Genomic DNA, 16793 nt, shown 5'->3' on the forward strand with positions numbered 1-16793 from the left:
AATTGGAAAATTTAGTATTATAGAGACTTTTTTCACCTTTTTCCCCTCAGATTTTTACTCTGAGTATTATGTGGATAAGAGATTAGATACGTGAAAAGTAGAACGTTGATTTAGAGGCTAAACATGAGACATATGCTGTACAATTGTGTAAATGTCACTTCAACGTTTTTATTTTTTGTTGTGTTCATGTTTTGTTTGTGTTTTGTATAAAATAGTGTATTATAGGTCACAAGCAGTGTTATTCTGTGAAAATTCTAATTTAAGAGAAAATAAGCCATGCATGGATTCAAACAATAACGATTTCAGCAGGCAGTGTCTTTATTTTGTGGCTAAATGGATAGAGCCTGTGACGTCTCGATACCCTGTGAACGTAGATTTTGTTTCATGTGTTTACGCAGCACAGACTTGAAACATTGTCATGCACCTATCAGCCCTGCTCAAATGGCCTTTGATATTATTGCACTCGCATACAGAGTTTCACCCACTGCTTCAAGTGCCATAAAAAGTTGGTTTTGAAAAGAAGAAGACAAAAAAAGATTGAGAATGTGAAAATCTGACTTCTAAATTCCAAAAGGAAAAGCATTTACTGTACTTTGCAATAAAAAGCTTTTACAGCAACACCCAGAACTCTGAGTTGGACTCTTTCTTTCTTGGTAACGGTTATTGGTTTTTAGTTGAAAACATGATTCTGTTGAACTAAATTATTCTGGGAAAAATTAAAAGATACATGGCCCAAAAAGCGCCATTTTGGAAAATTTTCCTGTAGGCAATCAGCGTACACTATTCTGTGTCAGCCGCGCTCTAGGATGTGCTGTTTTCATTCAAATCAAAATACACATAGAAAGCATTGTGTCACAGCTGATACAGAAGAGTGTAAGATGCTTGCGGCCAGTGGATATTCTCCAAAAAGCGCTAGTGATGTGGAGGGACACAGAGGAGAAAATTGTTGAATAAAGTCGTTATTTTTGTTTTCTTCCCATACAAAAAGTATTCTCATCACTCAGATGGACTATTTCTGACGATGTCTTTCATACTTTTGTACTTTTTGGACCTTGACAGTGTAATGTACTTAGCAGTCAATGGAACAGTCACAAGCCTCCCCGTTTTCATCCAAAATATCTTAAATTGTGTTCTGAAGGTGAACAAAGCTTTTATGGGTTTGGAACGACATGGTGGTAAAGTGATTAATGAAAAACGTTTCATTTTGGGGTGGAGTATCCCTTAAAGTTCCTTGATATGAACTTGAAATACAGTCACAACTTAGAGAGGAGTCACATTTGTGAAGTATAAAGTAGCACTGTGAGATTGAGTTTCTTGTAATTGTAAATTTACAATTTACAAGAATTACAAGCAATAAAAAATGTAAAAGTTTGATAAAATGTCAGTGCAAGGAAAAACAGATTAACAAACGCGAGACGTAAAGTTTATATTACAAAAAAAGGTTATAGCTGGGAGGTATGATCATATCAGATAAGGCCCTGTTTACACCAGTGAATTTTAATTTAACAATGTAAAAATATCCTCATCTACACAAGTTTTCAGTTCATTTCAGAAATGATCTCCTTCCATATACAGGTGCATCTCAATAAATTAGAATGGAAAAAGTTCATTTATTTCAGTAATACAATGAAATACAAACTGTGAAACTTGTGTATTAAATACATTAAATGCACACGGACTGTACAACGAGCATGATTTTATTGTTTACATGGTCATCAAGGATATGCAGACTGAGCGAATTTTCAAAAGTCTCCGCTTTAGTCCGTTTACACTGAAACACAACCCCGGAATTTTCAAACTAAAGCAGAGCCTGCCGCGTTTGCAAAATACTATGTTTTCGAGGGTGGAAAATGGCAGAGTAGTGTAAACAACAGACGTAACCATAGCAAAAAATAGCAGTAGTCTAAACGTAGCCAAAATCGGATGTAAATGTGCAATTACGAGGGAGTATTTTAAGAGTTTTTTAGTCACATTGTGAGATTACAAGAAAAAAAAATCAATTGAAAAGAACAACACATGCATTTTACATAAACTCTCCAAGAACATAGATGTTAGACATATCACCACCTTTATTTAGGGTCATGTACAGCAGATGGTTCTTTTGTAGTGTCACAGAGCTCCTCTAAAATGAGCTGTGACAACATCGAAACTGATGGAATCTCATTACAATCATAATTGTATGACAATTTTAGTGCAACGACAGACATGTAACATGCCTAATGCAGTAAAGATGTTGGTTGTACAAGACCATACAAAAACAACCTTGTGTTTTTTGTTTGTTTGTTAGATATATCTATGGCAAAAGTGAGCTTGCATTTGTCCCCATAACTTTTTCAGCAAGGACAGAAAGATGCCATGGAAAGGCAAAAATAAAAATCTCAATGGTAGGTCAAAAAGAAAAGCGAATAAGGTCAGATCACAGAAAGAAAATAAAAGACAAAATCCAAAGTCTAGGATTCATGGTGAAATCCAGTGCAAACGATGTCTTTACTGCAAGTTGTATGCCAACTAGAAACTAAAGAAAGTGAAAAGCAAGAGAATATATATTGATTCTTAGCCTGTCTATGTCTACACAATAGCTACACAATGTCCCTGAACAATAGGGTCTGCACAGTACTAGAAGAAATTAATTGTAGAAATTTCAAGTCGGAAGGTTTTCCAAATACAAACAGCAAGTCCACACCAATGGACTTTCATACTGCTCAGATTTAGTTTCTCTATAAAGCTGAAGACAGCTGTACTTTTCCTTTTTACAGTTTTACATGTGCACTTTTTAGGGCTGTTATATCAAATGTCAAAATTCCGAAGCACCAAAAGTAATATAAAAAAAGAAAAAAAAAAGACACTAATCAAAAAAAAAAAAAAGAAAAAAAAAAGGAATGACATTTTTTTTGTGTGTGTAGTGCAATCACTCTTACACAGTTACCTGATATGTGATAAGAGAAGAGAGTGTATTAACTGACAGTTAACTAGTAAAACCAATGCAGGCTTAAGACTATTTCAGCCTGGGACACTTCAGGCGAAACTAAAAGAAAGTGAAAGAAAATCGTCCTGCTGCGTACGATGACTGCTGATGACATGAACAGAAATGTATCTTTTTGTGTGTCCTTTCCTCTTTCAAACATTAAATAAAAATAAAAAAACATATCAAGCATATGTCAGTTAGGCACTCATGATGGGATAATAATAAAATGAGTGCATGAAATTATAAAAAGAGTGCTTGCATTTCCCTCACGTCCACCTCTGGATTTAGGCTTAAAATTGCACAATATCACATAAATTGCTTTTTTGGAGATTAAACATCTAAGCCTTTTTTAGTTTTGCATAATTTCAAGCTTCATTGCATATAGATTTATTTGCCAGATTTCTCACACTAGCAAAGTAAATGTCAATATAAACCTATAATATAGATGAATAATATGAATTCATTCATCTATCTACCCACTTGACCAGTCCTTACAGGTTGTGGCAAAATAAATTAGCCGTACAGGAAAAAAGCACCCAAACTTAAGAGATGGTGAAGCACACTTACATACGATTAAAGCTTATCATCCACAGTGTTTTAAAATCCTCAAATGGTTCTATCAAAATGTAAACCCCACTTTTCTAAACCAGTCAGGTAACTGGAGCATCCATACTTAAAAACATTAGTTTTAAACTTGATATATATATATATATATATATATATATATATATATATATATATATATATATATATATATATACACACATATATATATATATATATATAACAAGAATTAGCTTACTGTTGAAATGTAGCACCAACAATTTTTCATGGCAAGTTTTGGGTCTCTAGACTCTATGGTGCACTTAAGAGATAGTCAAGAGAAAAAGAAAAGTAAAAAAAAAAATACAGACCAGAGGCTGACCAATTGTTGTAATTCCCCTGGGAAGAAAAAGTGCAGTCACAGTTATCTCCAGGACCTAGGGTAGAAAACCCCCGTCTCCCATTTGTCCTCTGCCGCAGCTAGTGGGGCGACTCCAGCATCTCCATTAGGAAAGTGTCAATGGGGGTGTCTCCAATCAGTTTAAAGAAGAAAAGGTGCTCCAGACACTTAAGGCCAATGGAACGCAATGCAGGAAGTCGGAGGAGAAGCTTGGCAAACCTGTGAATTAGCAAGGGAGCTGATTTATTTGAATTTTTTTGGCCTCTTCCATACTCTCACAGCCACATTTGACGATAACGTGACGATAACGCCAGTCAATCATAAAAGAGGTCATTTACATGTAGTAGATTTAAAGGCACAAAACAAGTTTAATTCTGAGTGTCAGAGAGACATCAAACTTCTAGGAAATTCACCCCATAACAGTACAGAACACTCACCTCCCCTGCTGATCTGGGTATTTTTGTTTGCAGTAGGTCTCAAGGGACGCATACACTTTCTCTCTGAGAAGCTCCACCTCACTGCTGGTAGTCAGACCTTTGGCATCTAAGAAATATTGGAAATATTCAGTACAAACATACACCACTCTTTGGGTTTTTCTCCAGTTTTGATTTCAAAGGTGTGCATAATGTTCCACCAAGATGCCTGTGAAGGTGTTTACATGCATAGTCGGTTTAAAGTAATGGGCCAATATTTATAATGTGCAAGTCAGGTTTTGCCTAAACTGTTTATTACCTTAACCTGATAATAGAAATGGTTAAGGTACAAACCTGATTCCAAAAAAATTGGGACACTCTACTAATTGTGAGGAAAAAAGGAATGGAATAATTTACAAATCACATAAACGTATATTTTATTCACAATAAAATATAGATAACATATCAAATGTTGAAAGTGAGACATTTTGAAATGTCATGCCATATATTGCCTCATTTTGGATTTCACAAGAGCTACACATTCCAAAAAATTTGGGACAGGTAGCAATAAGAGGCCGGAAAAGATAAATGTACATATAAGGAACAGCTGGAGGACCAATTTGCAACTTATTAGGTCAATTGGCAACATGATTGGTATAAAAAGAGCCTCTCAGAGTGGCAGTGTCTCTCAGAAGTCAAGATGGGCAGAGGATCACCAATTCCCCCAATGGTGCAGCGAAAAATTTCTCAGAGAAAAATTGCAAAGAGTTTGAAGTTATCATCATCTACATTGCATAATATCATCCAAAGATTCAGAGGATCTGGAACAATCTCTGTGCGTAAGGGTTAAGGCCGGAAACCAGGCTGGATGCCCGTGATCTTCGGGCCCTTAGACAGTACTGCATTACATACAGTAATGCTACTGTAATGAAAATCACAACATGGCCTCAGGAATACTTTTAGAAAACATTGTCGGTTAACACAATCAACCGTGCCATTCACCGTTGCCGGCTAAAACTCTATAGGTCAAAAAAGAAGCCATATCTAAACATGATCCAGAAGCACAGGTGTTTTTTCTGGGCCAAGGCTCATTTAAAATGGACTGTGGCAAAGTGTAAAAACTGTTCTGTGGTCAGGGGAATCAAAATTTGAAGTTATTTTTGGGAAAACTGGGACGCCATGTCATCCGGACTAAAGAGGACAAGGACAACCCAAGTTGTTATCAGCACTCAGTTCAGAAGCCTGCATCTCTAATGGTATGGGGTTGCATTAGTGCGTGTGGCATGAGCAGCTTACACATCTGGAAAGGCACCATCAATGCTGAAATGTATATCCAAGTTCTAGAACAAAATATGCTCCCATCCAGACGTCATCTCTTTCAGGAAAGACCTTGCACCTCGCAACGACAACGTTTTTGACGTTTCCAGACGGTTATAAAAAGAAGATGGGATGCCACACAATGGTAAACATGGCCTTGTCCCAACTTTTTTGAGATGTGTTGATGCCATGAAATGTTTCCCTTAAAATGATACAATTTTCAGTTTAAACATTTGATATATCATCTATGTTGTATTCTGAATAAAATATTGAAATTTGAAACTTCCACATCATTGCACTCTGTTTTTATTCACAATTTGTACAGTGTCCCAACTTTTTTGGAATTTGGACCCCACTGACTTTCACTGTATGGACCAAAAAAAAAAAAAAAAACCTTCCTTTTGGGTTCCACAGGAGAAAGTAAGTCAAACATGTTTGTAACAACATAAGGATGAATACATTATGTAATTTACATTTTAGAACGATCCCTTGTAAAAATTACAATCAATCAATCAATCAACAAAAAAAAGAAATAAGTCAAATTCAGAAATATCGATCAAACTTTTAGACTTCTGGCTTCTAAATCATTTTCTGACAAACCTAAACAAATGCTTTACCTGGGTTAAATAGAACTATGGCACGCAGACAACCAAGTTCAGTTTTGTCCATTTGCATATCACGCATCTTATAGACCAGTTCAGTCAGCACCCTGCAGGTGTGTAAATAAATGAGATTAATAATCATAAATCAACCCAACGACAGAATTGCAGGGTGGGTTCCTATCCCACAAAACATTTACACATGTATGAAGTAAACACAAGAGAAGCAGGTATTACCTGTCAAATAAGGCTCCCACCTCTGCACTGTGTGCACTTTCCCTGCACATTATGAACACATTATGAACATGTTAAGCCTCTAAATCGACTACATTACTAAAATGATAAACAGAGTTCATTGTGACCTGTCAAAAAAGGCCTCTACGCCCAAGTTGTGAGTGCTGTCTGTGGGCACATGTAGACCTGTGGCCAACAGAATCTCATCCTTCACGCTGATGGAGTGATGAGAGAAGGCAGCAATCAAGAGCTCATTCCATCCTGTTAAAAAAATATTACAATCCATATTAAAATGCTTTTCGTGTACATTTATACATTAGCATTCCAATACAAAACAATATCAAAGAAACAGACAGTGACAAAATGAGTGTGAGAATGTCAGATCCTCGTACCAGCCCTAAGCAGAATGACTTGGTCATCCAGGGGCAGCTCAGAGAAGTGAGGGATTCTCTTGGCCCACTCCACCAGAGTGAACAGCTGTTTGTCTGCAGCCTGGCAGATGTTAGTGACTGGATCATTGGGCTGGAGAACAGAGAAGTCACAGAGTCAGTGGAGAAGAGAAAGTGAGAGCAAATGCATACAAATAAAAGATAATCTCAGAGCTGCTAAACGTCTGAGTGCTTTATTTTTGTCAGTCTGTCTATGGGGACATTCAGCTCCAAACACTGAGAATTCAAAAGATCCTAATCTCTAAACCAGCTCTGGGAATACCAGCATTTAAACAACTTTAAATAAGGGCTGTTTTTCACCCAGCAGGAACCTGACTTTGCCTGGCAATAGTCGAAAACAAATCAATGCTTGGCATAACTTTGGAAATGAATCGGTTACAACCTTTTAACCAAATTTCATTACAAGGCAACTGCTGACAATGAGCATGTTTACATGGAGTAAAAGCTAAAAACATAGGCTAGGAAAAAAAAAAATTCTGTTGGTGAAAGCTTTGCATTTAATTAGCTAGTAAGATATTAAAGGTGCATTAAGCAATTTTTGAAAAACTATTTTGTCCCAAAACACACTTGTAGCCAATCAGCAGTAAGGAGCATGTCTTGTACTGATAGAGAAAAGAGAGCGCTCACTTCGAGTGCACAGGACAGATGCTAGCAGATCGACTATAGATAGAGAGAACTGGAAGATAAAAAGAGAAAAATATCGGAGGAACCAAACTTTCACAAAGCAGCTTTCCAGTGGTGGAGAGAAACTTTTTTCTTTTTGATAGGTGAGTAACAATGATTTTAAATTGGTTTACACAAGTTATCCGTTTTGGCTCTTGCTTGAATATGCTTGTGTATTGTTTTCGCTTGTTCCTACGATCAACATTATGCCATGGTTGTGTACTTAGGTGTCGGGTGGAGATATAAACACAGGGGCAAGGTCCTGTTGGGGTATGGGTTTGTTCGTTTTGGTGCTTTCAAATATCAACTTCGTTAAGCAAAAATCACTTAGTGCACCTTTGAAACCCATTGAAATTCAATATTATGTGTACAATTATTTCATTATGTCTTCCTGGTATCACAGACGCAGCTATCTCATGGATGAACTTTATTTTTAATGAAGATCCAGACTGCATCAGTAAGAACTTAGTCCTATGTTCACTTAATTTTAGCTCAGATTCATTTACAAACAAGGCACAATTTGATGTGGGATTTTCAAAAAGATTAAAATTAAAAGATGATGCTGTGCTGGTTACACCGAATCCGACAGTAATGTCGCAACACTAGTGTGAGTAACTGTTTCCATTACGTGATCACTATTGCTTTATCTCTTCTTACAGTTTGATTGAGATGCTGTGTCCTGGCAAGACGAGAAAACACCAATAAAACCCATTACAAACAAGGCATTTGTAGCATCCAGTGGAGACATAATATATACGTATTATAATTACTTGTACTGTATTTTTACGAGTTGCATTGCATTGCATTGGGCCTCGTAAACATAAAACCATGTCTGCTTTTGTAATCAGAGAAACAACAAGTGGTACTCTACACTGATCAAAACTCATGTTTGAATCAACAGTTGCAAATCCTTTAAATATGAAAACAAAATGCGTTGCGCACACACAAATATTTGGTTTAAACTATTCTGGAACAGTGTTTTTAATAAAACTTAAACACTGGTTTCTAGTTGTGTTCTCATTTGGAAGGCATGAAAATGTATTGTCAGTGACGGTCACAGTGCCTTTTAATTTTTTTGAATCCAGCAATTATTTATTTACAAATTATAAGCTCTGATAATGAAAAGTGTGGTATAAAAGCTTTGTTTATTAGAGGAATAACTGGTAAGCTGGAAAATGTTACATCACAACCATGCTTTAGGATGCCTTTCGAGCCCATATAGCCTACATTTACATGTGGCTTTGTTCTGGTTTGCTGGATAATCACGAATTTCCACAAACAAGGCATTGTTTCTTTTCCTAAATCTTTATGTCTAACCCTCTAATTTCGCAGGTTTATTTAATTTCGCACTCACTTTTTATTTATTTATCATTGATCCCTATTATGTAGACTTAAAACAACAAGGACAATACATAGCCCTGGGTGGTGTGTAAATATACTCACTGAACCAGTGGCATCAGAGTGCAAGTCTGATCTGTGCTCTACAGCTGTCTCAGCCTCCAATATCTTCTCCACAGGCATCTCCTCATTGGCCGAACTGCTGCATTCATAGTCTCCATCCCGTTCCCTATTCTTTTGACGCTCTTCCTGAACAGCTAGGGGAGAATGAATGAGGGGAAACTCATAAATGTCAAGGAATCAGCCTGGCCATCTGTAAAATAGCCACTGGGTGATGTTGCCTAGTGGTACAAGATCTGCCCTGGAACCGTGTTAATTTTGGCAACGAAGATGTCAACGAAAAATATTTGTCAACGAAAACATTTTCTGTGACATTGACAAGCTAAAACTAATATCTGATTATAAATACTATGATGACATTTATGCTGTGTCTTCGTTAACGAGGGACTATAACGTTATTTGAGGACTACCAGACATTCAAAATGCATCCTATTGGCTATTCTCTTGTCCTTCAAAATGTGCATTCCTGTCATCGGATTGCAATCGGATAAGAGACATTTGCATATCTAGTCTCAGTATGGCAGTTACAGTGGATGGATAGGCTACCAAAAATGTGAACGAGCAATCTGAAACAATGGCCACAGCACCTGAAGGGGTAGGAATAAGGTGAGCAGAAGTCCCGTTTTTCCCAGGAATCCCAATTCGTTGTCGATTAACTAAAGATAATGAAGGCGGAATGAGTAGAATCGCGCTAATAGAAGTGCTCTATCTCGCGCACGCTCCACTTCTTCACTTCTCATATACAGCGCGATATACTGATATACTTTCATCAGTTCTCAGTGCTCAAATGCACACACAGCAGTCCAAATGTCTATCTATGTGTAGAGTATCTCACGTAAATACAGTCGGTTATGAAGTGAATGTAAACAGGTGGGTGAAACCTGAACGTGTGTCAGCGTTACATGCATGACTTCCGTCTTAAAGGGACAGCATTCCTAATTAAGTATCTATCCGTATCATTGACATTAACCAACAAGAGATGTTAAGTAAACCTACTGTATCTGAAAAATTTGTTTAATTTGTATCTCTTTCTTATTTGTTTTTTTCTTCTTCTTTATAAAAAATGTATATTTAAAACTTATATTTATATTATATATGAACAAATATAACAATAATATTACTTATTATTAATAATTATTCATAATATTATATTATTAATAATAGTAAGTTGCTCCTTTTAAACGGAAAATTGTTATCAAGTTTTTCCAAATTCAATCCTCAATTAAAATTTATCATAAGCTTATTTGATTTTGTCTAAAGAGAGAAGAACTAATAATTATTTTTGTTTAAAGACTAAATATAAAATAGCTTCAAAAATAAATGTTGGTAACTGCAATTTAACTAAAAAGTAATGACTTAAAGCAATGACTATAAGTTGATGAAAAGGCTATTTACTATTTGTACACACCAGAGGCTTTTAAATGGATTGTGAATCTAAAATATGCGCGTTAGAGAATGTACAAATGGTTAACATTGTGTAATATCAGTCAGAAAAGCAGTTCTGGGCTTTTTTTATTTTTATAAAAAAAATTTAGCTAACTAAGTAGTTATTCTTGGCTGAATAACTCTAGAAGGTTTTCAAAAGCCCTTTAAAATTAAATATGAACACAGTTTGGATTAAATGAAAGTATCCACCTTTTTCCTCAACGCGGATGTAAGCCTATGGGTGAGACTTCCATTTCTTTAGCCGCTCAAATTTTTTTTAATTAGCATGTTTTCGTGTATTGCTTTGGTACCGAAATTGGTACAGAGAACCATGGATTTTCAATGGTATTGGTACCGAATACTGAAATTTTGGTACCTTGACAACTCTAATATATATATTATGTATTATTTTTTATTAATTATATATTATACTAATATATTAGGACTGGTTTTGCAGTCCATGGTCACATATATATTAACTTGAGCAAATATTGTGTAAAATAAATATTCATGTTATTGTAGCAATTTTGCGTGCATGGGCACAATTTTTAAATTAAAATTATTTGTTTCCTGTATTGTCCATTTAAAATCCCTAATGGCTGACCATTATAAACACTTAGTAAGTACATGTCAAAAAAATCTGTAATTAATTACACATCAACCTTTTAACCCACAGCAATAGTTCTCAGCTCTTCAGATAATAATTCACGGACCACACAAAGGATTCAGTGAGTGAGGCACTAAATACAAATATTCAAGAGCTGTAAATGGAACCAAATGTCATGAAAATCATACGTGGTTCTCGGTTCCCAACCCTAGTTTTTTTGTCCCGCTGGTTGTTCCCCACCCACACACGACATGCTTTCCATCAGCTGTCAGGTGCTGTGGACTAATTACCTATTTGTTCTTACATTGTTTAGCAAAACCCAATCAATCTGCCGCTGTCACTGTAACTCCAGATGATCTTTGTGCTTCTCTTAGCATTACATAATGCTGATCTACCATTAAACCCATTCGAACACCAGTTGCCTTACATAATGCTGCTACAATGCATTTCACCTGACTTTATTCTCCACCTACAGTACCTAGCCTATATTTTACTGAACGTACAGCTTACATATTACTTCACACTAAGGTGATATATCTTTAGTGGAAGGCTGACAGGTACCCACCCTCTCTTTTCATTCCCATGGCCAGGCACTTCTGATAGCGGCAGTACTGGCAGCGATTGCGCTGTCGTTTATCGACCAGACACTCCTTGTTGTCCCTGCAGGTATAGCTCAGGTCCTTCCTGACTGTGCGCTTGAAGAAACCCTTACAGCCTTCGCAGCTGTACACACCATAATGCTTCCCTGCACACACAAATCATCCCCATATTATCTGAGTTGCAAAGAAATATAATTTTTTCAAAATATTCACTGTAAACAACATCCCCAGTGCAATAGCCTACTAGGGTCAATGGCAAATACAAACATTCGCAATAAAAATAAAAATGCAACAAAAGTCCAGTTTAAAGAAAAAATCTCATGTGGAGTAACTAATATTTTTCTTGCACTCTGAATGCATGTGAGTGTAAAGATCTTATATATATATATATATATATATATATATATTTAATGTAAAAAAATAATCACATATTGTAAATCATTATTTGATGATTCAAAATATTCAGCAATGTATCAATAAGTTGTGTTAATAACCAATTATGCAGTTTGTTTAAATATATTTTTATTATTAAGAAATAAACATATATAGATAATGTGAGATTCCTTTGTACATTTTCTTTTCAAGAAATGTAATTCTTTTAATGAGGCTATTATTATTATTATTATGATGTCAGGAAAGTCATAATACCTTGGCATATTTGATCTTATACCTTCCAAAAAATATCCAAATTGATTTTGTTGAATTTTGTTTTGTTTCATCTGTTTGCAGATGAGATCTAAGAGAATAAATAAATGAATTATTTGACTAGATCCAGGCAATAATAAGCATTATGTCATTGACCCTTACATATACATATAAAGTATTGATGCACCACAATTAAAACCGAGACAGCAAACAAAATAAATTTTCAGCTTTGGCTGCAATTTCTTTGACAATATCCTTTAATTAGCACATCTTCGGTGGCGCTTTCTGTGTAAGCATTGATTTATTGCGCAATAGAGATAAGCAACAGATAAACTAGATCTATGTGGATGCTAGGCCTGGGTTGTCAACATTTTGTCAATTTTAATCTATATTTTTTAACATTTTGTAAACTTTATCATGATATTCAAACAATAAATAGAATTTCGACAATCTTTACTGTGGCATGACAGATGGCTGTAGCGCCTCAGTTCAAGTGGCAGCAGGAAATGATCATCCCTGTGGCGCGGCTGACACAGAAGACAAATGGTTGAATAAAGTCGTTATTTTTTTCTTCTTGTACAAAAAAAGGGTTCTCGTTGCTTCATAATGTTACCACTGATGGTAGATGGACTATTCTGACAATGCTTTTCATACTTTTCTGAACCTTACTTGGCAGTCTATGGTACAGTCACAACTCTCCTGGTTTCATCCAAAATATCTTAAATTGTGTTCTGAAGACGAACAAAGTTTTTACGGTTTGGAACGACATGGGGGTAAGGGATTAATTTTTTTTCTTAAGAATAACTGACATGTCCTATTCCTGATACATAACTGAAACTGGTATCAAACTAGGGGTTTGCCATATCATGTCCACGATAATACCGGTATACATTTTTACATGATAAAAAAAAAATTGTCATATCAAGATGTCAATGACATAGCGACGCGATGACGTATTGTGGATATACGTTCCCTAGCACGCACAGCAACACCACCACAAACCTAAGTGTGTTCGACTTGAAGCAGCGCTGCAATGACTGATCGGTGTATGACATCAAAGTATCACGAGAAGGGTTCTACAGCATATTCAAGCGCACACTCTTACCTTCAAAAATAGGCAAGGAGCATATTATTAGTAAAGCAGCATGGAGAGAGGGGGGGGGGCCGTGCCGGTGATTTCAACCGACTGCCTGAGGCCAGTGTAAAAAGTCAGCCTGGGCATTGTCATGTAAGCTTATCAATTGTAAAATTGTAAAACTTTTTAAATTGCTTTGACAATTTACACATTCAAAACAGTTTAAAGCATTCAAACCGAAGAAGCGGGAAAAACTCAACAGAGATCACGTGTCGAGTTAAGTGCGCACACGGAGAGCCGCGCGAACACCAAACCGAGCTCTTTTTCATTTCCTCCCATGCCTGAACGAACTAACACACCTCGCCAGTTTAAACATACTAGCACAAAAAGACATGAAAAGACTACTGTCAGTGTCCTTAACCCTCTCAAGGCAGGCGTTGCAGATTTGCATCAGTAAAGTAACTAAAAACCTTATTACTAAAAACTTTACTAAAGGTTACTAAAGTTACTAAGTTACTAAAACTTAATTTGAGCCTGAGAGGGTTAATGTTAATTATGAAATGAAATGGGAGAAAACCACTCACTGCTCTTTACTGAATTACTTTGTAGTTTTAACAAGAATTTATCTAAATTTAATTTATACAGTAAAGACTATGTTGTGGAAATTGCAGTAATTAGCAAGAGACAACTTCTCACTTTGAGCACACGAATGCGTGTGTCGTTTATTTTTAAGGCAAAAACAACCAACAGAAAATATAGCACTTACCAGCGTTCCACATCATCAAGCATTCCGAACATTTAAAGGGACCGCGATCCCTGAACAGTTATGCAGAAACACAGTGTACAGAACTACACTTAATAACAAAGGTGAATTATGTCTGTCACAATCACTATAATATGCTATTTACATTTGATTATAGTTTCTTTACCTGGACACCTGCAAATATGAAAAATCTTAAACATTGTTTAATATGTATATTTGTTTATTTGTGCTATTTACACAATTTCAAACATGACCCACCAGTAATACCTGCACCGAAGCCCTGGCCGCAAACCCCAGCTACGGCCCTGTACACCAATCAGTCTGCTTCAAGTCAAACACACAGCTGCTGTTGCCACCTTATGACAATAGATTTACACTTCAAATTAGGCAGTCTGTCATCGATGACAGTAGCTTATTAGAAAATTATTGAAAATGCACTTCATTTTGTTTGCAGTAATAAATGACCAATAAAACATTGTTCCATGTTTTTTTCTATATCGTCATAAATATCGTTATTGCAAATATATCGCCCACCCCTATATCAAACTGAATCAAACTGAGAGCCCAGGTAGATAAACATCTTTGTGACCAAAAATGATGCTAGAATAAATTTACATTTAATTAATATCTTCACATTTAAATTTTATTTCAAAACCAAAACCAGAGTTTTCCACTAAATATAAACGTGGGTGCAAAAAAAGAACTGGGTACATAACTTATAAACAATCTGAAAGCTATATGTTCTAGTACATACCAGAGGAACGGTCCCCACAAATGGCGCACATGCGTTTCTGGGACAGCATTGGCCCAGAGCCACTGACAGACTTCAAGCCAAAAGGGGGTTTCACATCATCAGAGCTGCTGACAGCATGTAACCCAGACACAGACATTGACGAGTTTATCTGCATGAGGTAAATAGACAAGGAGTGATGAGAAAACCAAAGTCATCAGCACAGTAAAAGACAATCGATTCAGCCATGTTATCATATGGATAAGTCCAGAAGTACTTGAACATGCGGCTCACCTGAGAGTAGCTGATGGGTCCATAGCCAATGGATGGCGTGCCTGGAACGCCAGGAGAGCCGATGGACGAGCTGACGACTGACAGTGGTGAATCTAGGGAGCTGACAGGGCTACTGACAGCAGAAGTGGGCGGTTTGGAGTTCATAGATGCACACTAGATTGGCCGAAAGAGAGGTGACTGTTGATCGTTGATAATCTACTGAAAGAGAGTGGACACAAAAAGGGATTTAGACACAATACACCGAGTGCAATGAAAGATTTCTGTAATATTCCTGGATATGTCGTTAAAGTCCCAAGATGGTCATTTCAGTGAAGAATGGAAAAGAAAGCAAAACTGGTGCCATACTCACAATATCCACCTTTTCAAATGTGTTTCCTCTTGGGTATCTCAGAAAACATGAGGGGGAAAAAGTGCGATGTGTACATTAAAAAAAGAAAATAAGGCGTTTTGTTGCTGCTTACTGCTGCAGATTAGACCGATGTCTAAGGGTGTATATCAAAAACTCAGAAATTGCATACCTAGACAGCACACTGGGGAATCGTGAGTGTTCAAAAGTTTTAATAACATTCTGTTGTGACCACTGATTATGGCCTACAATGCAGTCTATATAGGTAACTTAGCTCACTAGGTTCGAAACTTCGAACACGCCCTTGTCACCCAAAATGCTGTCTTGGTAGAGAGCTCACTGGGTTTTGAGGCGCACTCCAAATCTGTTCCATCACCCCCACCAAAACTGACACTATCAGCGCTTATGTTTGCCAACTCCATATGTAATTGATAATATATAACTAAAACGGGAAAACATGTGCTATAAGCGCATCTTAACTACATAACAAGCGATTTTTTTGATGCTCCTGACAACGTTTGGATTATTTATGTTTTAGCACGCAGCACGGAGCCTAGCTAAAATGCTAATGACGGCTAACGGACTGTTTATGATTAAAAGAAAACCGCTTGGTCACTCCCTTTCAATCGCGATACCCTGTTTAAAACGCACAAAATGATCTATTGAAGTATAATTATTATTATTTTTTTTTTTTTTAAATACAAACACAAATGGCCAGACGAAATAATACGGCCAGCCCGAGCCCGTCTTAGCTTAGCTTAACGTTAGCTTAGCTCGTCCAAGTGTTGGTTTGTTTTTCCGTCATTTTTACAGAAGTTTGCAAAGTTTATATGAGCATATCGACTCCAGTCTCACCCATCAAACGCCGATTTCTCCGACAGCAACGATTCGTGTTCTTTAAAGCATCGTTTTATCTATATTTTACAGTTTACTCCATAAATGTTGCGTCCAGACAAATACCTTGTTATTCAAGCCTCCTAGTGGACACTAAGAGTCTATTCACATAAAAAATAAATGCAAGCAAATAAATAAATAGACAAATAATTAAATAAATATACACGCAGAAAGTACTACATGTTCTTTTGGTTATTAAAATGTGTCATTTGGTCTGAACGCTCACACAAATATTAGGCCTATTTTAGAATAAACAAATAAAGGTTTCTGCTTTTTTCTTTTTAATTATTATTAAATTCATGCATGATAGAAAGACACTTTTATTTCTCCCATGAAAATATACTGCATACAGTGCAAAGGAGAAAAATCATATA

The 16793-nt window shown here is 36.3% G+C and overlaps 1 protein-coding gene across 2 annotated transcripts; it reads right to left on the reverse strand.

The window, feature by feature from the left end:
* Positions 1-3757: 3757 nt before the first annotated feature.
* LOC113116293 (retinoic acid receptor RXR-beta-B-like) lies at positions 3758-16541 on the reverse strand. Of its 2 annotated transcripts, none has more exons than XM_026284369.1 (11): positions 15529-16541; positions 15180-15374; positions 14910-15057; positions 11639-11818; positions 9027-9178; positions 6864-6993; positions 6600-6732; positions 6475-6516; positions 6256-6347; positions 4346-4451; positions 3758-4127 (listed from the first exon to the last, which is right to left on the reverse strand). In XM_026284369.1, exons 2-11 carry the CDS (start codon positions 15321-15323, stop codon positions 3989-3991), a joined length of 1266 nt encoding a protein of 421 aa, XP_026140154.1. In that variant the 5' UTR covers positions 15324-15374; positions 15529-16541; the 3' UTR covers positions 3758-3988. The 2 variants fall into 2 exon arrangements, with proteins under 2 accessions (XP_026140154.1, XP_026140153.1); XM_026284368.1 differs by having other exon boundaries at positions 15180-15377.
* Positions 16542-16793: the final 252 nt, after the last annotated feature.

The sequence above is a fragment of the Carassius auratus genome, chromosome 16 (assembly GCF_003368295.1).
Source record: "Carassius auratus strain Wakin chromosome 16, ASM336829v1, whole genome shotgun sequence".
Classification (NCBI taxonomy): Eukaryota; Metazoa; Chordata; class Actinopteri; order Cypriniformes; family Cyprinidae; genus Carassius; species Carassius auratus.

Excerpts from the sequence above, each read along its gene's own strand:
- LOC113116293 (XM_026284369.1), bottom strand. The coding sequence starts at position 15,323 with ATGAACTCCAAACCGCCCACTTCTGCTGTCAGTAGCCCTGTCAGCTCC. Across the intron at positions 6,994-9,026 it reads ACTCTGATGCCACTGGTTCA|CCCAATGATCCAGTCACTAA; the intron begins GTGAGTATATTT and ends TCTGTTCTCCAG. Across the intron at positions 6,733-6,863 it reads AGTCATTCTGCTTAGGGCTG|GATGGAATGAGCTCTTGATT; the intron begins GTACGAGGATCT and ends TTTTTTTAACAG.